Below are 21,696 nucleotides of genomic sequence, written 5' to 3'. Positions count from 1 at the left end.
GGGATGTTAGACATTTTTTCCACATTAAGTTCGTAAAATTGGAATAAAATTTGCACTTATTTAAAGCTATCAAAACGGACAATCCATTGTTAGACGGAGGAATCAAAATGAACTAATTTAACCCAAAACGGACAATCCATTGTTAGACGGAGGAACCAAAATGAACTAATTTTAGGCCCAACTCGATCTTCAACCAGGCCACCAAGCTTAATTAGCCTTACTTACAAATAAATAAATACAAAAATTATTCTAGATCATAAAAAATGAAAAGATAAATTTGAAACATACATGTGACTTATTTGATTAGATAAGTAACTAAGAGAAGGAAAATATTAAATATATATTCACTTTCTTGTTTATCTTTTCTACTTTATTATTTCTTTTCCAAATTTTCGTTACATTATTTATCACATTTATTTATTCATGTCTATCATTCTCTTCCTTCTAACCTACAACTCGAAAATAGAATGTATCATAACATTACTCTTAACTAAAAAGTGTCAACGCATTGATGTGTGTTATGGTTAAATTTGTTCTATTCGGTTTTTCGCTTTTTTTTCATTTTTCGCATGCATGCTATAAAAAAATGCGTACAAGAGATCAGACTTTTCATGAAACATCTGTTTAGACCTTATAATAATAATAACTCACAGATAATAGATCTCAATATTTCTGTTAATTGCGCAACCCTTTCCTGGACGATAGAATATTGTTAAATGATTCATTGATTCTTCACCATATATGTCAGTACTGGAGCAGCAGGCTTATTGTTCTAGGCAATATTAGCAGTTTTTTAGCAACGCAACTCAAAGTAACTCCCCCACTCGATTGGTCTAGGAAATTGCTAGAAATAAACTTTGTGCAACTGTTTTCCACCAATTTGGTGAAAGTCCCAACGACAAAAGTGATCAGCAATTAAACTACCTTAGAGAAAAAAGGTAAATTAAGAAATGGAAGAATGCATTGTATGCTGCCAAACGTGAAAAGGGTACGTAATTAATTAGAAGCCAAATAGTATATGACCAAAATATTATTTATCTTTCTCCATAAAATGAAATGTATTGATGATTGAGTTTGAGCTAGCTAGCGATGAATGGGCGGGCAGTGAAGTCTTGGCATGAATGGGTAGCAAGAATTGATGGAAGAGAGTGACAGTAGTCAGTGAGCACGAGGGGAGAGCGCGGTGGCGTTCAGGTGTGGTGGCTCCACGGAAGTGGGTGTGGGGCACTGGTAACATTTTGTGAAGAAACCGAATGTGTCAATCTGGTGAATGAAGTTGACCATACTTGCCCATCCTCCGAATCCAAAGCCTACCACCAGAACCCACACCACCACGAATAAGTTGATCGTGTACGCACCCACCCATCTTCCCACCAACCTCGGAGGTTGCTCCACCGCATTCTGCATTAGTATTATATATATTGCAATTCATCAGCAATCAAATTATATGAATACTTTGTGGAGTATTTCAATGGGAAATTAAATAGTACTGCTACATATCTTTGTAATTAATTATTTCGAATTTACATGCTTTGTTATACTCCTACTATATTACTGTGGTAATTTTTATACAATATAATACTAATATGTTTAATACATAATTTACGCACAAATAAAGTTTCTCTTGATAAAAGCAACAATGCATGCATAATAGTAAGTGTTACAGTTTGCTCAGAATAATAAATGGAATAGTAAATTGTAAGACTGCTACTCAATCAGACTTGGATTCTGACTAATTTCAGTGATCGATCTGTAATGAGATGGCCCACATGCATACTTTATTTTTCTCGAACTGTTCAATTGAATTGCGAGTAGTCCGAGTTAGCATTTTTTTTGTACGCAATTAATTAATTACTTTGTAGCATGCACTTGGGTTGAATTAATATATAGGAATATAGTACCTGTCGGGCAGAGGGTGATTTGAAGGTGAACATGTGGGCGAGGGCGGGGATGATGTAAACGGTGAAGCTGACAAGTAGAGATCCAACGGTGGAGTTGATGGGACCAAAGAAGGGGAAAACTATGGCCAAAAACCATATCGGGATCACCACCGGCAATCTCGCCAAAGCACGCTTGCACAGGCTCCTACACTCGTGTATCCCTATTGCTTTCTCCCACACCAAATATAGTGGCGTGCATGCAAACCCAAATGTTATAAACTGCATGCAAGCAATATCCAAATTAATTTCAATTACTATACATGAAAAATGATAAATATGGATAATGAAACAGTTATTACTAGTAACTTATAGTATTAAGTACGTACCTGGTGGATGAGCATTAAAATGACAGCCATGTCACGGAAGGGTGACCTTGGAAGGAGAGAAAAAGCATTGGAGTGATTTAGAAGCATGTCTCCAAATGCCCAGTATACTGCAGCTGCCGATGGAAGAGTCAATGTCATCACATACAGGGTAGCAAGTAAGTATATGGCCTTGAATTTTTGAGGTTTCCACATCGCGTGCATTATCTCCCTGTGCCACCAACACACGTCTTATTCACTCCAGCAATTAACTTGGAAGAATATCATTATTTTTTTAACAACAAAAAAACCAGCAAAGTTTAAGGAATATTTTTATGTTCTCCTAATTTTCCTTCTTTTTGTAAAGAAAATATTAAATAAAAAACAATTATATTTAACGTGTTGAAAATTTAAAAACATTAATTCAATGTTTTTTTTATCTAACAAGAGAATTAATAAGAAAATTTTGTAGAAAAAATTAGAATTATTCAAGTATTTTTAAACATAGTGTTGCAAGAAAGTGCATCACAACAATCTGTGTTAGCAAATAAAAAAATAAATCAACTAAACATACTGTAGTTTTTCTTAGCGTTCAATTAAAAAATATAATTTGAAAATATAAAAATAAAATTCGGTTAGAATTAGTTTCTAAAATCAAATTCGAAATCCAATCCAATCCAATAAAAAAAATTTGATTTTCCAAATTTTTTATCCATTTAATATTCAATTTATTTGTTTTTTGATTATTTGGATTGGTATGAACACCCCTAATCTTACATATGTATGGAGTTATATTTTTAACTACACAAATCCTAACCTTTCAGAAGGATTGGTTTTATATCAAATTTAAAGCATGGAAATCTTTTTGAGAAGTCATCACCGTTAGATTTAGAACTGCACCTAATACAGTTTAATTATCACTGTAGGGGATCCAATTCCAAAAGACCAGAAAGTTTCAGCAACGAAAGCTGGAATTCTCCTGTCCTCATGATAAAAAGGCATTAAAGCTGATCTATTTAGAGAAAGAACCTTGGCTTTCTACAACCAAAAAAGGAACTCAAGGATTCCCCAGAAAAAGGGCACTTCTTTAATTTGCATGCATGCGTAACAGGGGTTTTTCTTTTTGGAAAAATAAATAATAGAAAAGTTGAAAAAAACGTCCGCATCAGAATTTTAATATTCTAACCAAACATGAAAAAGTTACGATTCTCGTCTTATAAAGTAAAAAGAAAGAAAAAAAAAAGCAAAATCAATGGGAAAAGGACTTAAGATGGTAATAGGCTAGCTACATTGTACATCTCGTGTTTAAAAAGTCAAAATTGAATATAAACGAAATGATATTTAGCCCCAATTGCAATAGGTTATTTCGCTTTCCAGTTTGGCATTCATAAGTAAGAAATACTTGCATAATGCATCGTTAATAATTAGAAAAGATGTTGGCATAATATAATCAATTTGAGTGGAACAAAGTTATGCAAGAATTATCCCATTGGCAACATTTATTAGCATAGATGCATGCGTCCTAACGAAGTGGGAAAGAAACAAGGCACTTTTGTCAAAACGTAATAGATACGTATCATATCATATATGAGATGAGATATCAGCCTTACACAGTAACGGCATGTCCCCCAAATGTGTAGAGAATGTTTGTGGCCCCCGTAAAATATAGAACCAATTTGGTCGGACCCGAATGCTTAACCCCCTCCACCTACACAATCATAGTAACATCAAGATCGCATATTATTATAGTAGCCACTAATAAATATAATAATTCATATATATATATATATATATATATGTATATATATGCATTTATTTATTTGCAAATCTAAATTGTTATTACCTGGCCGTGAAGGAGAGAGGCAACAGTGAGGTACCAAGCAGTGTAAGTGGTCATGAGGAGGCCAAGAAAGGACCAGATTCTGTAGTTGTGGAAGGAAGGGATAAATACAGTGGTGGCACAGCATGCTCCAAAGATGTAAGTCCAACTCCTCTTATCCAAATTATCATTTATGTAATATATGTTGCTGCACAAAAGTTAATAACCATGTAATTCCTAGCTAAGTTAGAGCACACAGAGTTCTATTTAAAAAAAAAACAAAAAAAAAACAGCAAAATATTTAGAAAAAAATAGTGCAATAAAAATTAAACGTAAATTGATAAACAGTACTGAAGAAAGAGTTAGAGCAAGGATCGATGTAGACTCATACTCACACTGCATTGGAGTTAGAATTGAATTGATAATGTTAGATGATACCTTGCACAAGCTATGAGTTGGATAACAGATCCAAATAGAAGAAATGTGCAGTTGAAGGCCAAGCCCACGTTTCTCCAGTGCTTCCCGAGGAGCCCATCAAGAACCTCAAACCACTGCAATAGTTAAGTTGTAAGTGTTAAAAACAGATAGATACATACATTGAGATCGAAGTATATATAAAAAGTTGCAGAGAGACAATATAATATTTAGAATTTGAGAATGGGAGAGTGGAACCTGGATGACGTGGTTCCTGAAATTAAATTTCTCTCTCTCTTTTCTGGTTCTGTATTCAACGTAGAGTGCGCTAATAAGGTAAGCAGTCCAGCCACCCAGCAAGCCGTAGAAGAGTTGAAAAAGAGTGCCAGAAAGCATTCCCAGCTGGGAAAATGAGTATGGCAACGTTAGCAGAACTTGAGCCACCTGACATGTATATATATGAAAATAATTAAACATCAACTAGAAAAGCATGTAAAGATCTAATCAATGTATTAATTGGAGGACACTAGCTACATGAAATGGAGCATAAGATATTCTAATCACTTCAGAAACCAACCTGGTTGGAAGCACAGTTAAACCAAGCATCATAAACAGAACCACCATGCCACAACAAACTTAATAACCTGGATTTTGCATCCCTAGGCTTCCCTTCGCTTCCCATTTCCTCGTAGTTCCCAACTATTACAGTTTCAACCTCTTTCTCCGATGCCATTTTTTTCTTCCTGATCAATATCTAGATCACTTTTCTATCACACTTAAGGTTGGTGATGAATGGTGACTTGTTCTATTTCTCTAGATGAGTTGCAGTACTGTGGCCTGGGTTGAGATTTGCAAGGATTGGATCGGAGAGGACTTTAGGAGTGGTGGTGGTATATATATACTGATATGCATGACACAAAAGGTTCTCTGAGGCTGTCGAGAACCTTTTTGTATTGCAAGTCTGAAAAGGTTAAGATGAATTTTGTAACCATTTCTTTTTAATATATTCGTTACTATTAGATATAATTTAAGTGAGACATTAAATAAAATATATAGTATAAGTTGCATCCTTCTCTTCCCGCTTCACTAGTTGATTGCTCTATTCTGACATTTTGAAATTGTAGTTTAATTGGCTATTAGAGTAATTTCCTTTGTCAAAAATGTTCTTTTACATGACCAGAACAGGTTTTAGCATCCCTGCACCACGTATGCTTGATTGGTGCCAATATATTATCAATAACACTACTTCCTTTAGTCCAAGCATATTCAGCTAGAAGCTTCCTTTCCTTCAATGTTAAAACTCATAATAGATTATTTCACCACTAATTTGAACATTTTTGCATTTGTCAAATATTGATTGGTAATATGAGGCGTGTGATGATCCTGCCTCTAAAAGATTTTTATTTATCTCACAATGTTATAACACACTCCTCTGAAATAAAAGTACATGAGATGATGGGGAATAGTTGTTTTGTAAGGCAAATACTTGATCAAGTAAATTGGTGGACCAATTCAAAATGCCCCACAAATTAATTAGTTTGACCAAGTCAGAAAATTATTTCACCATATTTTTAGATAAAAAATTATTTTGTTCCTTTTCTTATTTAATCAACATGAGATTACTTTCCTTCAACAGTGGTTATACTTGAGTCGTCCTTCAAGAAATTCAAGATAGAAGAACCATAGAAGCATAAATGCTGAAAATGGTTTCGGGTTAGATATATGATTGATGAAACATTTCAATATACGGTTTGAATTGAATTAAGAGGAGTTAACGTCAATTTTTAACATGCAAACTGAGACAAACATTAAAAAAAAAATACATAAATGACTTATTTTAAACACTTTATGTATCAACACCTTTAATTTTTTTTATCTTTCTTTCAATTATATCATAAATTTTATTACATTTGTATTTTTTTATCTCTTTTTTTTCTCTCTAAATATATGATGTCGATAACACATTGGATATCCAGCAAACATTTTTCATAAGAGAATATTGGATCGATATATATACGTACAAAACAGATCGAATTCGACCATTAAGAGGTTGAAAGTCTACCCATGTATTGGATTTATATATTTTTATATATGTCATCATGAAAGTTAAATACTGCTAACTTAATAAATTATATATAGAGTCCAAGGGTCTTATAAACCACGCGCAGAAATCCCATATATATCTTGCATTTGGATCCTAAAATGTACACAACTTTTTTTATTACGATTCTCTCTTCTACATGTTATTTTTTTCTTACTTGCATATATAAATAATAAGCTAAAATAATTTTTTTTATCTTTGTAATTTAGTATTTTTTATATTTTTATTCTTATAAATTTATTTTTTATTTTAATCCTTACAAAATATGTTTATTTTGATTTTTTATTCTTAAAGTATTTTAAATAATATTTTTTACTGTTTAAAATATTTTTTTATTGTTTAAAGTGTTATTTAAAGTATTTTAAGGATAAAAATAAAATAAACATATTTTATAAAAACTAAAACGAAAAAAATAAATTTATAATAAAAAATATATTTAAACTTAATAATATATATTATACTTGTATGATCATATGGCGGATGAAGTAGGACATGTACATGAATAATATTGTAAGACCATGGTGAAATTAATTATTACATAACATATTTTATAGATATAAAATCGATCCAGAAAAAATGAAAAAAGAGAAAGTAATTTAGAAAAAATGAGAGAAAAAGAAAACAGAAAAAAATCGCTGAGTTTAAATCTTTACAATTGATGTGATTTCAGCTGGTAGGATAAAAAAATATATTTGTTTTGTCTTATAATCATTTGGAGTCTCTCTTTTCTTTACTTTACCCCGTTTCTAAAAGAAAACTTCTTTCGAAAAGATTCTCTTATTTTGTTACCGAAAGAACACAGCGTCCCACAATTTCTTATTTCTTTTTCTGCTTGTAGCTAATATATCAAATACAGTCAGACAAAATAAATAGATAAAGGCAAAAAGCCAAACTTTACTTCAGTTTTGTCATATATTTATTCAGCATTTTCAAACTTTTAATTAAAGCGATCAAAAAGCTTCATAAAAACATTATTTCTCATTATTGGGTAAAAATAATAATTTTCTTTTCTTCCCTTGCTTTTTCTTTCATTATGTTGAAATTTTATGACATTGGCCTATAAACAGCAGGAAAAGTTACCAAACCTTCGGATTTTTTTGTTTATATTCGAATAAGCAGGTTAAAGAAGTCATTGATTATTGTGCTTCCTCTCATATATATGATGATAAACTGACCATAATGATTTACCAATGGTACCGATCCTGCCATCACAGGGAAATAAACTAGAGAGGGATGCATGCATGACTTAAAAACTTAATTACTAGAAATACAGTTTGCACTTTGCAGTAGCAATTCCTACAATTATATATGTAGTCAGTAATTCATCACTATTATTTCATGACTTTCTTTGCAGGCAAGGTTGTTGAGAAAATCCGCTAATTATGACTTTGAAGGTCCTAAAAGCATACTCGGGAAGTCTGTTAAAATGGCCATATATATCCCAGTGCATTTTTAGTCATGCTTTGCAGGCTCTGGGACTAGAAATATTCTCTGTGACTTGTGTCTCCTTGATCACCTCCAGTTTGTTACAAACCTTATACTACTTAGTTAAAAAAAATTCCTAGCATAATAAGCACCTTGCCTCTCATTGATTATTGTCAGCTCTTAATGGTATTATTAGTGTTCCGATATATAGAATTATCTTTGTTATGGATCAATTAAATTTTTACCGTAGTTCATTGTCGGGCGAAGTGGTGGTTAACGTGGGTGTCTGCATAATTAGTGTATTCAGTCTGTTCTGCACGTTCTGAAGCAATTTCGAAGCAAAATGATGGTTAATGTAAATTCCATGTCGTGATTCAATTATGGGTCTTTCCCAGTTGATTACTAAGAATAGATCTACATCATATTTGCGACAGAGCCAATAAAAAGAAGACTAAACTACGTGCATGCCTCATGTGACGAATTGGAGCCTTTATATATATATATATATATATATATATATATATATATATATATAAATTTTGATATATCTGTCGACAGGTTCAATAAAGACAAATTTTGAGTGGTGTAAGAATTCAACGAGCAATATCAAGTCTGTATAAAGAAAGTTGATGCATACAAATTTTATGAACTCTATCATTCTATAATTTAATTAATTATAAGTAGATAGTCACTAATATATAATAGAAAAACACAATTATATGAATAATATTAATTTTTTTTTATTGAAATAAGGAATGAGTGTTCACAGTTACAATCTAAAGCCTAAGGGATTTAATCAATCATGATTATAGAAAAATCAAATAACATATAATAATACATTAAAAGTAAAAGAGATTGAATCATTACAAATTAGAACTTCAATTATTGTTAGTGTAATTCTTTCTCTCCAAAACTCTTGGAAATTATAAAATAAAACAAAAGGTAGGTTAAAAAGTGTTTCTCAAGGCTATTTATATTAATAAAGACTTAGCAGTCATAAAAAAAGATACATAATGGCCTTGGTAAATCCACTACAACTGTGATTAGAATCATTGACGTTGAATGCTTTGAGGCATTATGGATTTGTCACGGCCCTCATGGGATGCTGATGGCCATTGTTGATTTATCTAGGTAGAAAAAAAATCTCATCTTAAATTCCCAGAATATCCAGAAAACCCCAGGAGTAATCTCACCCTTCCTTTGCTTCAACTCCATTTTTGGTAGATGGTATGCTGAATGATGGAGTGCCCAATGGAGTTAGTCCAGTGTCCAGTCAACCTGATCATCATTGGCATTGACTGGCTCTTGTCTCCTGGGACTCGTTCAATTCCAAGCAGAGATGGCAGCAAATAGCCCTCCAAAGGAAGATAGCAGGGGAATGCAAGAAAGTCGATCTTTTGATAAATCGATGTAGGAATCATAAACATGTTTGCTGTTAATACAAGCTGTTTGTGCATTTGTTATAATCTGTTTTATTCTATTATAATTTCAGTTGTGTTCATAGTTAGGTTGTAGCTAACTGTTGACTGCTGAGTCAGCAGTCAGAAGATAACTTCCATATAAATGCTGTCACTGATGTACGAGGACGTAAGGGCTCATTGGTTTGTCAATTTTCTATTTCCATGTTCACTGTAAACTGAAAAAAGTGCTATGTTTGCCTAAATTTTAGAAAATATTTTGTTTGAAAACATTTTCATAAGCAAAATCAAAATTGGAAAAAGAAAAAAAGTGATTGCCTTCATTTTCTACCTCCTTTGTTCCCCTCCTCTCCTTGGTTTGGACTCCCTCCCTTTCCTCACCCTAAAATAAAGTATTGTTCTTCAATGCCCTCAAGAGCACCAGGATTATGCAAAATGGTGACCCTCTACTTGGCTCCATGCTTCTCGACGTCACCTTTTTTCGGCTCCACCTTATCTGTTTTGTTTCATTGATAATATTTTTTGGAGCATTATGCCCCACCAGCAGAATATATCTTACCAAGACCTCTTGGTTCATGTTCTTATGCAAGACTCAATGAAACATGTTTTCTAAATATTGAGAATTTGAAAATGAAAACTATTTTCAAAAAATGAAAATAGAAAACATTATCTCAAATCAAATGGATCCTAAGAAAATCATTTTACATGTTTCCGAACTAAAGCAATTAATCTCAAATTCTCTTTTTCTAACAATCTAGAACTATTCCTATGGAATGGGAATAAACCCGTCCCCCTTTCTCTACTGGAAATGATTTTGTAGGAATCCTAATTGATAAAATATCTTTGAATAAGTATTGTGCGGACATATTTTTCATACATTGTACCAAATTTGGGAATGTGTCATCCCACCTCAAAATTTCTGGGAATGCAAAAATAATTCATGAACCAAATGCAGCCTTTATGGTAATGATTACCTTTGAAGGACTACTGACACTATTGTGGTCATTCTAATTGGATTGGTTATTTTGACTTACAGTAATCCCCAAGCTAGCAAGTATTTCTGGGTAATCGGCTAAGACGAAAGAAAATTCCGTGGACAGCTGAGGAGGAAGATCTGATAAAGGTATCATTTTTCTTTTCTTATCACTTATTCCAACCAGTATGACTTGATACTTTATAAGTAGCTAACAGCATTATGTTTCTGTGCAAGCATCATTCCTCAGACATGTATTTCTTTGCTTCCTCAACAGTTTTTTGATTTAGAACAATCTAATACTGTGTTAGAAAGTTAAAGGATGTGGATCGTCGGACGTGTTTGTTCCAGCCTGAGTTTTGGGGTTTTATGTATATCAAGGATATAAATGTTTTAAACTGTTGTAATAATTGCTTCCTTTCTCTGTGAAGGAGGGAGTGCAGAAGTTTGGCAAGGAATGGAAAAAATTTGGCAATTTGGTTCTCATGTGTTTGATAAGGTTGGTAAGCATTCGACACCAGAAGACCTGAAGGATAAATGGAGGAACATGTGCTGAGCACACTAAAAATCAAAATGAGATGCTTCATCTCAAGTGATACTCGAAAGATTGGTCAAGTCTGTCTGCTTCTGTTCCTCATTCTCATCTGGCTGCCAGTAATTGAAAGTTATATACAATTGGTATTGTCTATACAAGGTTCTAGGTCTATCCTGAGCTACATGCCATTTAAATAACAAGGTTGATTAGCGATTTAGGTTTTGATGTGTTTCCTGACAATTTTGTATAGTTCATTTCTCTTTTTGTCTTCTTCCCTTCTCATTCAATTGCTTCAAATGCTATTAAGTGAGTTGAAAGTTGTTTACGTAAATTGAAACTAACGCTGTATTAGTTAATTAGTTGAGAAGAGTAGAAATAGAGATATCATAAAAATTTGAATTGTTTGGTATTGGTAAATAAGTGAAGAGAGAAATAAAAAAAAAAATGCTAGTCCTACTCGTTAGAATTTCTTCATTGTAGAGATGTAAGATAGCCAGGAAATAACCACACATTTTGCTTTCTTAAAAAATCCTTCTTTTATCATTGCTAATCGGTTGTGGTACGTTAATAAGCAATAACCGATATTGATAATGAGTAATTGGTTGCGCTGATTTTTATATTTTTTTTAATATGTTCATAATTGATATCAGTGAGATACAAATAAAAACCCACACACGTTGCACGAGGAAACGAGAGAAAGAAAAAGAATTTAGCACTTCACACTCAAACACCGGAGAAGACTAATAATATTAATAATAATCCATACCAATAGATAAAACTTATATATGTTATAATTGTTCTTTAGTCTTCACTTTTACATTCGATTTTTTCCTTAATTTGCACTTAATAATCTATACAATTTCTTATAAACTACTTTTTAAACTTTCAATTTTTTTTAACCTATAATAACTTTTCACTATTTCTATGTTTATCTTTTTTTTTTTGTTTTTTATTTATTTATAAATTTTAGAGAGACACGGGCACAGAGTGACTCTCTATCGCTAGGAATGATAATAAACACATAACAAGCGGTGCATCAATTTTCTTTCAAGCGGTGCAGTTTTGTTCAGGCGGTGCAGCAGCTGCTTTTAGTAGATGATGAAGTATTCTTAATCTGGTTGCAAAATAAAATTTGCTCCAATCATACTCAGTCAAAGTTTCGACTTGATTTATTAAAATGAAAATCATAACAGCTGGATCAATGTAATTCAGTTCATAATACACCTTACATTTGTAAGAAAAGATTTAAATTTGATCTTCTTATAATATATTTTTAGAAAAAAAAAATCTAAATATGACTTATTGTCAACCAAAAAATAACAATTATAACCAATTAAGTTGGATGTACAGTGATTAGTTATGATGTTATAAACTAGTATCAGTACCAGTGAAATTTTTTTGAGACAATATTAGAGAATAATGCACACACATTCGGTATAAATTTCATTCATTGAAGTGCTAAAATAGTGGATTATGTTTGGTTGTCTTAGTTATGATAATATAAATGTCAAAATTTTTAAGATAAATAATCATTTTAATACTTCAAAAATAGAATGACAATAAATTCGTATAAAAAAAATTTAATCTTAAATATAAATAAAAAATGAAAAATTAATCTTACCAATCATTTCATTTAATGACAAACTCTACCTAAATCACCCTAACAGTACCTCATGAGTTGTTTAATAGAGATGGCCGACACAATAAAACACTAGTCCAGACATCATCAACATCCGTGTCAGCATCTTATTCGGTAGAACATATTAATTTATAGGTTGACTAAAATATAATTTTTGTTTCTTGTTTTTTTAATCTGTAACTTTAATCTCTTTTATTTTTTATAATTGAGATATTTTATTTCTTATTTTTAAAAAAAATTGATTTTAATTTTTTTATTTTTTAATTGAAATATTTTATTTTACACTTTTAAAAATTCTATTATTTTAGTCCCTTTAATCAAATTCCCACTTCACTGTATACTTTTAATTTTTTCTGCTATCATCATTCCTTTTTATCTATCTTTAAAGATTGTTTTGTAGAAACTAAGAAATATAATCGTTATTTTAATAAAATAATTGTGAGGTTTGTATTTCACCCCTTTCTCTTCCCACTTCATCAAAGTAAATACATGCATAAATTAATTAAAGATAAGGAGACAAATAGGGTGTAATTGATAAAAAAAAAATAATTAATATAATCTTGAATTTTGAAAAAAATTAATAAATAGAAACAAAAATTCTTCCAAAATCCAACAATTAAAAAGAAATAGAGAAAATAATAGATTAAGCTTATTAATAATTAAATAATTAAAAAAAAACTATCACATGAATAAATGTTAATCTTTATAAAGTACATAAATTAATGTTTAAAATTGGTTATAAAGATAAAAATTATAGATTTTTTTAAAATAAATAATAAAATATTTTAATTAAAAAATAAGAGATTAAAATTGTGAATATTTTAAAATTAACAAATAAAATGTCTTAATTAAAATTTAAGAAAATTAAAATTATAAATTTGAGAAAATAGAAAATGAAAATTTTATAATAGCCTAAATTATAAAATGTTATTCCTTGACAATTGAGATATTATTCCTTCCGTAAATAAGACTCAAACAAATAAAAAGTAGTGTTCTGTTTTTATACGATGCAATTCATATTATTTTTTAATTAACTATTTTTAATTAAAATATCCCTGATTAATTATAAAGATGAATAATCAATTAAGAGGAAAAAGAAATAAGAATATCAGTGACATATTAATTTTAGACAAAAAAATATAATTAAGATAAATTTATTATTAATTAAATTAATCACTGATCGCCTTGTGTAAATTTTTTTAATTCATTAGATGATAAAATCTTATAAATAAGAACTAAAGAATACTAATAATAAATCAGAACTCAAATTGTTATTTAATGGCTACAAATGAAAACAAGGAATGGTTGTGTTCTTTCAAAGAACGCGGTGATGTTTCAGATCTGTGATCGTGTTCTCCTTCAACGCTTTATTCTAAGATGGTTACAACGGGTAGGATTCGGAAGCGGGTGTGCAGAAAGGGGTTGTTTTCAACGGAGGGTCACTCATTTCCGATGTGGGGCCTTCATCGTTGGTGGTGGTGGCGACAATTGCGAATGGGTTGTATCCTTTGTCGTCTCAGTTCTGGTTTAGGATCTGATTTTTTTTTGCGCTTCATATATGGTTCAGTTTCTGCATTTGATATAATCAAAATTAATTTGCCTCACGCATGCATGAAGTCTGCATCATGCTACTTATTATGGTAATTACATGTTTTTAATATTGCTAAATGGTACAGCAAAATAATCTTGCATAATCTTTCAATCGAGAAAGTCTTCCAGCATTTTTATTTGTGTTCACATTTCATACAACAGAGGTATGCGTTAAAGCTTCAACATATTTTGGGAACTCAAAGAAGAAAGGGGCAATTTTGGTTAAGTTTTTTAAAAAAATTATATGTCAAACACGTGGCTTACTTTTTTAACAGAGTTAGGACCAAAAAAATGAGTTAACACTATCTTGGGGAATGATACTGTAATTTGCTCTAAATTCTAATTTAATAGTGCTAATTTTCAATTTTACTGAGATGCATGCTCACAAAGAAAATGAGGGATAAAATCTAATGTCTCAATCGTAATCAAATCACTTTTCCTATATTTAATAGAGGATAAACATGCATGTTAATGTTATTTTTCTTCCATCAACGTCATTTTTCCCTTCTTTTCCTCTTTCTTCTCTCACGGGCTGGTCCCTGATAGGGATGGTTTGAATTAATTAGAAGATATTTAGATTCAAATCAATTAATGTTAATTAATTTGGATTGGATCATATTTTTTTAAGATACATATTTAATTAATATATATTTGAAACAATGCACAAGACTCAAATAGGGAAATATAGAAGAATTTCTGAAGATAGCATCTTGATTCAAGCATTCTACGACTAGAAGAACTTGCAGACTTGACATTACTAGTCATCTACGTACGACGGTGATTATTATAGCATTTGAATTTGACACTAAAGTTTCAAGTGAAGTTAAGCAGCTTGATAGATACTAGTACTATATATCTAAGTGTCATATTGTAATAGTGAAATGTCTAGTTTCATCACCTCGAGAGAGGGAGAATGTTGACTTTGTAGTGTTATTGCCATACTTGACACTAATTCTGTATTCTCCTAAGAACCCATAAAAGCTATAGGAACCGTGCACATCTGAGACTCCCTCTACACGACCCGTTTGCCACTCTTGAAGAAGTTTGTCCACCGCATCACCTGCTGGGAGGTTCTTGAAATTATTGTCTGTCAGGCACATTTGGTAGCACCCATTTGGATGTAATGCCGTCCAAAGCATTATCCCATTCACAGAGGGATGTGAGAAGCCTTCCCTCAGCACTTCCTCCGAATAATTTGCCTACGCACAACAGAAGTTATTCAATTATAAGCTAATTAATGGCAATTCATTTTTCTTTTATTATTTTGAATACATAGTTTACACGATGACTAAATTATTATATGATTTTGGATCATATAACTCTTAGCTAATCATCACATGATATTGTAATAAACTGTTATTAAACTTTTTTTCTTATGAATTAAAAAACTAAAATACACTTCGTCAAAAAAAAAACTAAGATTTATGTGATGCAAATATTGGTAGGCACCGTGAGTCTTAGATTATCTAATAATTTTTTTAAAAGTGTAGTGACAATATAAATATACCATCAATCATTCAATAAAAAGTTATCATGTATTATCTTAAAAGTCATACTTAACATGCATGATTTCTAATTGGTGAATGGTATAAAGCTTTTTATTCTAATTGTGTATAGAAATTAAAGTTTTTGATCTAGCTGACCTGTGCATCTCTATCAAGTGTCTTGCTTATATCCACCTCGGTAAGCCAAATGGGAAGGCCAAGTGTTGCCAACTTGTCTAGGATGGCTCTGATAAGGGGAGGATTGGGTATTGTGAAGTGACCCTCCAAGCCAATTCCATCCATAAAGATGCCATTTCGTTGCAGTTCTCTTACCCGTGAGATATAGGCGTCAACAGTGGATTTTACATCACTGCATGTTTCCACAACATTGAAGTCATTCATAAACAGAGTTGCCAATGGATCCGATTTATGTGCTGTCTGAAAGAAATGCAATGTGGCATTAGGTCCAAGCCTTTCCTCGTAGAAATCAAAATGGAGCATTTCATTGCTGACGTCCCAGTGTACGAACTCATCTTTGTATTGGCTCATGAGACTATGTATTCGAGAATTCACAGCAGATTGTAACTGGGTGCCTGTAAGGTTAAGAACCCACGGAGGAGTGTATTTAGGGTCTTCCCAAAATATGTTGTGCCCTCTCGCTATGATGTTGTTTGTTCTAACAAATTGCAGCATCTGGTCTGAAATGGTGTAATTGACCTTGCCTTGATCAGGTTCTGTGGCGTACCATTTGAGCTCATTTTCAAACACTGCCGCGTTGAACCGCTTCACAAACCAATTCTGAATGGACAGAACAGAAGGATGAGTCTTTTCACGTGTTACTTGCTATGCTGTGAAATATTTTAGTGGGGTACACAAAATATACAAACCTGGTAGGGAACGTTGCCAAGAATGGTCTTTGCTATTGCAGATCCAAAAGGGAAGTCTTTTGAGATTTGCTCTACACAGATCGAAGCTCCTTCCAATCTCCTTCCGTTACTATCTGACACATGAATAGTGACGGCACGCTTTCTTTGCTGTCAAATGCAAGTAAAAAAACAAAATTAAATTCTTCTTCAAACTCCGATCTATAGCATTAACACAAAAATTACAACATACATCCCTTTTCATTGCAACATCATCACTTATAGATCAATTTGTTTGGTTACATGATCATGATAGGAAAAATAAAAACAACTAAGGCATTCCATTATTTTGGTCAAATAATGACGTGTAACCCACAGTGTTGATTATATACTGTTGATTGATTCTCCATTGTTGCTTAGTAAATGGCTGGAGTGATGGGCTAGCAACATCTATATTGATATCTTTACCATCAGCGTTCTGCATAAACAAAATTAAAAGAAACAAACCAAATATCTTAAATCCAATAATTACCCAAGAGTTTTACCACTGAATAAAACCAAAGAAATGCAAGCGACCTGGAAGAAGATAATGGATAAATTTGAAGGCCAATTCAGAACAAATCCACCCTTCAGAAATGACCAGCATCTATGCTTGGCCGAAACTGTCCCAATGCAATCATGTGTCTCTTTCTCCGTTTCCAGAGTGGTCCTTATCATAGCTGAACTTGAATCTTTAACTCTCACCCATGCTGTAATATGAGTAACGCACCCACATCACATCTAATCTAACAATTGTACAATAGGCCACCTAATTCTAACTATGGAAAAGGTAAACATTACAAATAGATTCATTTAGATTTTATTTTGTAGTCTACTTGGTTAGGATACTTGGCTCTCACCCGAGAGACCCGGTTCAAATCCCGGCAACGGAATAATTTTAAAACAAAACTTGAAATAACGCGAGTATAGTTTTTTTTTTCCTCGTTTATTAAGCAGAAGTGTGTAGAGAACATAACTAACCGGAAAAAGAGTAAATGGTGCCCTGAGTGAGATTATACAGAGCAAGTGAAGGCACATAGCTGTTGTTGGCAATGCTGCCACGACGAGAGTGTTGCTCAGTCTTGAAAAGTCCTCCTCCATAAAGTGGTTCCTCTGGCTTCTCTTTGCACTGTCAGGAACATGTATTAAAGTGATAATCCCATTCAGGTCAATGTTGAAATGTGTTTTGCTTTAAATTTTTAATTACCTCAGTGTAGGCAGTGGAGTCATATAGGGGCCCATCTGCAACAAAGAAACCAAAATAATGAATATTGAAAATTTGCCTCTGAAAATATTAAACAAGGAAAAGGAGGAGTCATATAGGAACAAGAACCATATAAAGGGGAAACCAAAGAAGCCCCTATTAGAAAGAAGAAAACTATAAGGCTACAGAAGGGGATATCTTGCATCCTTGGACTTAGAAATTGGCGCAGGTCACTCTCCTAGTGGTGAGAAACAAAAGGGTTATAAATATAAACTTTGAACCGAACTGTTTGAGCATAAATACAAATGCCCGTGTTAGGAGTAGTGTGTCTCAGAGAACACGAGAGAGGAGAGGCGACAAGGGATTGTACTTGCGAGGTTAATGGTATTTGGGAGGTGATATATATCACAAGGGAACAGGGTCCTCTGAAAAGGCCCCTGCTCTCTTTTCACATGTTAATGCTATGCTACGTGAACAAAATAAGAGAACTAATAAATTCATGTGAGTGTTAATTTTGTCACAATTCTGTACAGCCTTCTGTTCACTCTATAATGCTTTGCAGTTGTCACATTTTACTATTTCAGTTCTCTAGCTGCATCATTAATTACCAAGTAACAAATCGTTGATTCATTAGCAACGTTAATTGTTGATGGTATCAGTCATTTAATGTGTGCTTGGATTACAGTTGCTTCCAATGTTGAATTCAATCTATTATTCACATTGCTTTTCCCATTTATATTTTAAAAATTTCAGTTCAAGCCGTTTTAATATATAGATTTCCAAACACACCCTTAAACGTCCCCACTACGTACCAATATCTTGTTTTTTGCTTTGGACTTGCGGATCCTCGCCTCATATTCAGTCTCCTTCCCGATTTTTTTCCCCCAAAAAAGAAATAATAAAACTAGAAACATAAGTTTTTCATAACAAAATACTTACTCAAAAGTGTGAGAAATGTATAAGGTGGTCTTGTATCACATGATCCTTCACGAATAGCCATGTGATAGCATAAATTTTTAACAATACTAAATAAATATTTAAATAATTTAGCAAAAGGTGAATTATGTATCGTTCAAAACTCATGTGAAATAAGAGCCCAACAATCACGCCCTTCATATTTGGGTCGTGAACAGCTAGCTGTTGATCAGGTGCAAAAGGACAATATATAACATTACGCAATGAATTGATTAACGAATGAAAAATAACTGTTCAAGAATCAACAAGACACCAATCAATTTCAAAATGAGAAATGTTTTGTAGATATTGCAATAGATCTACAAGACCCAAATAATATAAATTTTCTCTCTTGTTGATTCTTTAACAGTAATCTCCCATTCATTTGACAAAATAATTAAGGGTATCCCTAGAAAAGAATATTACTACTTAAGTCTTCACTTTCTAAAATATCAATAATTTTAAAATACAAATAGAAAATTAAAACATCAATAGATAATTAGATACATACTAGAATGGGAGGAGTATTAATTACATGGAATCTACGTTGATTGATTGATTAACTAAAGAAACACCCTTTATTAATTACTAACTCTCGGTCCTAAAGCAGGTTATCTACTTTTGGTATACTAGTTGTTGGCTGAATGAAAATTTAGGTGGAAGCTATAAAACTTAGTAAAGTCATAGTGCAACGGCTTGCTTATGTTTAAATTTTTTGGTTCAATAAGAAAACTAACATTTCTATATAAGTAAAAGAAATTCATTATACCAAAAGAGTGCTCATCCACAAAACTTGACTTGTGTTGTAACAAATAAAAGAAGAGAAAAAAAGAGTCTAGCCAGCGTGAAGTTTCCCGGAATGGTATTTCTGGGATGCCATCACTACCTCCTCAGAGATCAATGTAACTAGTTAGAACTTAGGAGGGACCATTGAAATTTGAATACTCATTAACTAAACTGAAGGACTGGCACGCGCTCTTCTTTTTGGACCCCTCACGATGTGCACAATGTAGAGCTCTTCCCACCCAATTTTTTTATTTATTTATAAGAATATTATTTCGAGAGGAGAAGTACATGTACGATAGTAAATAATAAGAGAGAAACATATAGAAATGATAGGTGTTAATTAAAGAAGTATTATGGGTGATATTAAAGTATTCATATATAAATACTCTTTTAAATAACTTATGCGTCAAGCATGGGCATCAACCAATTTAGACAACACAAAATGAGTCACTGAAACCACATGAAGATCACTTCATATTTGATATTTGCCTTTAACTGAAGTGTGTTCCCCTCTTTGCTGCTTGGCATCATCAACTTCTGCCCAAATTCGTTGATTTTTTTGGCAAACAGACAACAACTCATCAATGTATTCTCATTTGGGCTCTCTGCGTGGTCTAGGCACTCCACCAAATTGGTCCTGCTCATTGATTGAAAGGTATCAGTATTCTGTTTTGTTTTTGTTTTGTTGTCAATTGAAGAACTTCTGATATTTCTAATCAAATTTCAACTCATAACAGAAAACACAAAAAATAAAATAGCAATAGTAGAAGAATAAATAATATATGTATAGACTTTCATCTAATAACAGACCCTTATATATAAATATAATAAATTTATTAATTTTTATGATAATTTTTTATACTAAACATATTTTTTCTGTACATATATGCCTTTTTATTTTTATTATTCTGGAAGGGCCCGAAAGAGGTGTAAGCTAGTGGAATCGAGCAGAAGACTTGAAGTTTGCTGATTTGTGAAAAAAAAATTGTTCAAGTTTATTTACACATGTCTAACTAAAAGTTTAAATATGATTTCTTTTATACTATCTTAATTTATATGATGCGACTTTAAAATGACATTTGTTATTTTTATAAGATTCAATCTATAATATTTTTTAATTAATTATTTTTAAATTAAAATACCCGAAATAAGAAAAATAATATATTGTCAACATGTCGAGCATTCTGGTATGGTATTTTTAATTTGGATGGGGATAGATATGATTATTCCCCAATCGATATTGCAGCTATACGATCAATTTGGGTTATTTTTTTAGAGGAAGGAGAAGTCGTAGATGGAAATTAAGATTTGGTGTGGCATGCATTGTGCTCGTGTTTGTGGAATGCAAGGAACAACATTATTTTTCAGCGCCAAGGATCTCATATACTGGAAAACATTAAAAATATTTATTGGCAATGGTTTTTTAACAAAAGAAAGAAAAACTCTCATTAGTATTATAATTAAATAAATCCCATTAATAATCCATTTATAATCAAGATTATTATAAATAATGATAACATGAATTTTAAATAAGTTATACAAAATCATTTAAAGTAAAATAAAATTAATTAATTTAGCTTGTGACATAATAGATCACAAATAAAATTTTAATATTTTTAATTATTTTAAAAGATTTTATTAAAATTAAAAATGTTAAAATTCTATTTGTAATTTATTATGTCACAAGGTAGATTAAATAATTTAATTTTACTTTAAATGATTTTGTATGGATTAAAAATTATTCATGTTATTATTAATTATGACTTTTAGAATAATATTAATTAAATATCAATGTTATCATTTTATTTAAATAATTTTAATTATGAACGGATTATTAATAAGTTTTACAATAAAAAAAATTCAAAAGTGAATAATATTTCAATAATTATAAGTTGGTAATTTTTTTGGTTCGACACCAAAAAAATCTTAGAACTGACCCTATATATGATGCTATGCATGCAATCTTCATATTGTCTTTTACATTCTTTGGACTTTGCTTCTTCGACGTTGCACCAACTTCCTCATGTATATTGGCCTTCGATCCTCACGACCCAGTCATCTCCATTTTATTAAACTATAAATAAAAACAACTCGGGTCAATTATTATGAATACTCCCGAAATATTATGTTATGGTGTTTATAGTGAATTTTATTGAATAATGAAACATAAATACTTCACTATTTTAAATATTTTTTTTTTATCTCTTTTC

At 31.7% G+C, this 21,696-nt stretch overlaps 2 protein-coding genes and 1 long non-coding RNA gene across 3 annotated transcripts; 1 reads left to right on the top strand and 2 right to left on the bottom strand.

The window, feature by feature from the left end:
* Nucleotides 1–828: 828 nt before the first annotated feature.
* LOC114414428 (auxin transporter-like protein 5) lies at nt 829–5,424 on the bottom strand. The gene is made up of 8 exons (XM_028378695.1): nt 5,053–5,424; nt 4,734–4,919; nt 4,500–4,612; nt 4,086–4,269; nt 3,853–3,950; nt 2,267–2,474; nt 1,902–2,159; nt 829–1,401 (listed from the first exon to the last, which is right to left on the bottom strand). The coding sequence occupies exons 1-8, from the start codon at nt 5,206–5,208 to the stop codon at nt 1,159–1,161; spliced, it is 1,446 nt and encodes a 481-aa protein (XP_028234496.1). The 5' UTR covers nt 5,209–5,424; the 3' UTR covers nt 829–1,158.
* LOC114414430 lies at nt 4,086–8,460 on the top strand. The gene is made up of 2 exons (XR_003667213.1): nt 4,086–4,220; nt 7,931–8,460. It is a non-coding gene; the product is annotated as an uncharacterized LOC114414430 (long non-coding RNA).
* Nucleotides 8,461–14,831: 6,371 nt separating this feature from the next.
* Nucleotides 14,832–18,229, bottom strand: LOC114414427 (endo-1,4-beta-xylanase 5-like). Its single transcript, XM_028378694.1, has 8 exons — nt 17,876–18,229; nt 17,750–17,784; nt 17,524–17,671; nt 17,080–17,252; nt 16,880–16,981; nt 16,528–16,674; nt 15,800–16,438; nt 14,832–15,355 (listed from the first exon to the last, which is right to left on the bottom strand). Exons 1-8 carry the CDS (start codon nt 17,949–17,951, stop codon nt 15,020–15,022), a joined length of 1,656 nt encoding a protein of 551 aa, XP_028234495.1. The 5' UTR covers nt 17,952–18,229; the 3' UTR covers nt 14,832–15,019.
* Between the last annotated feature and the right edge of the window lie 3,467 nt (nt 18,230–21,696).

This window comes from Glycine soja, chromosome 6, assembly GCF_004193775.1.
Source record: "Glycine soja cultivar W05 chromosome 6, ASM419377v2, whole genome shotgun sequence".
NCBI lineage: Eukaryota > Viridiplantae > Streptophyta > Magnoliopsida > Fabales > Fabaceae > Glycine > Glycine soja.
The sequence above is the reverse complement of the archived record's forward strand: the minus strand, read 5'-3'. Positions and strand labels throughout refer to the sequence as shown.

Bases quoted from the DNA above. Each gene is read 5' to 3' on its own strand.
- LOC114414428 (XM_028378695.1), bottom strand. From the start codon at position 5,208: ATGGCATCGGAGAAAGAGGTTGAAACTGTAATAGTTGGGAACTACGAG. The intron at 4,270-4,499 runs GTATCATCTAAC...ACTTTTGTGCAG, and splicing joins CAACTCATAGCTTGTGCAAG to CAACATATATTACATAAATG. The intron at 2,475-3,852 runs GTAAGGCTGATA...TTGGTGGCACAG, and splicing joins GGGGGACATGCCGTTACTGT to GGAGATAATGCACGCGATGT.
- LOC114414427 (XM_028378694.1), bottom strand. From the start codon at position 17,951: ATGCAAGATATCCCCTTCTGTAGCCTTATAGTTTTCTTCTTTCTAATA. The intron at 17,785-17,875 runs GTTCTTGTTCCT...TCTTTGTTGCAG, and splicing joins TTTGGTTTCCCCTTTATATG to ATGGGCCCCTATATGACTCC. The intron at 17,672-17,749 runs GTAATTAAAAAT...TGTTCCTGACAG, and splicing joins ACTCCACTGCCTACACTGAG to TGCAAAGAGAAGCCAGAGGA.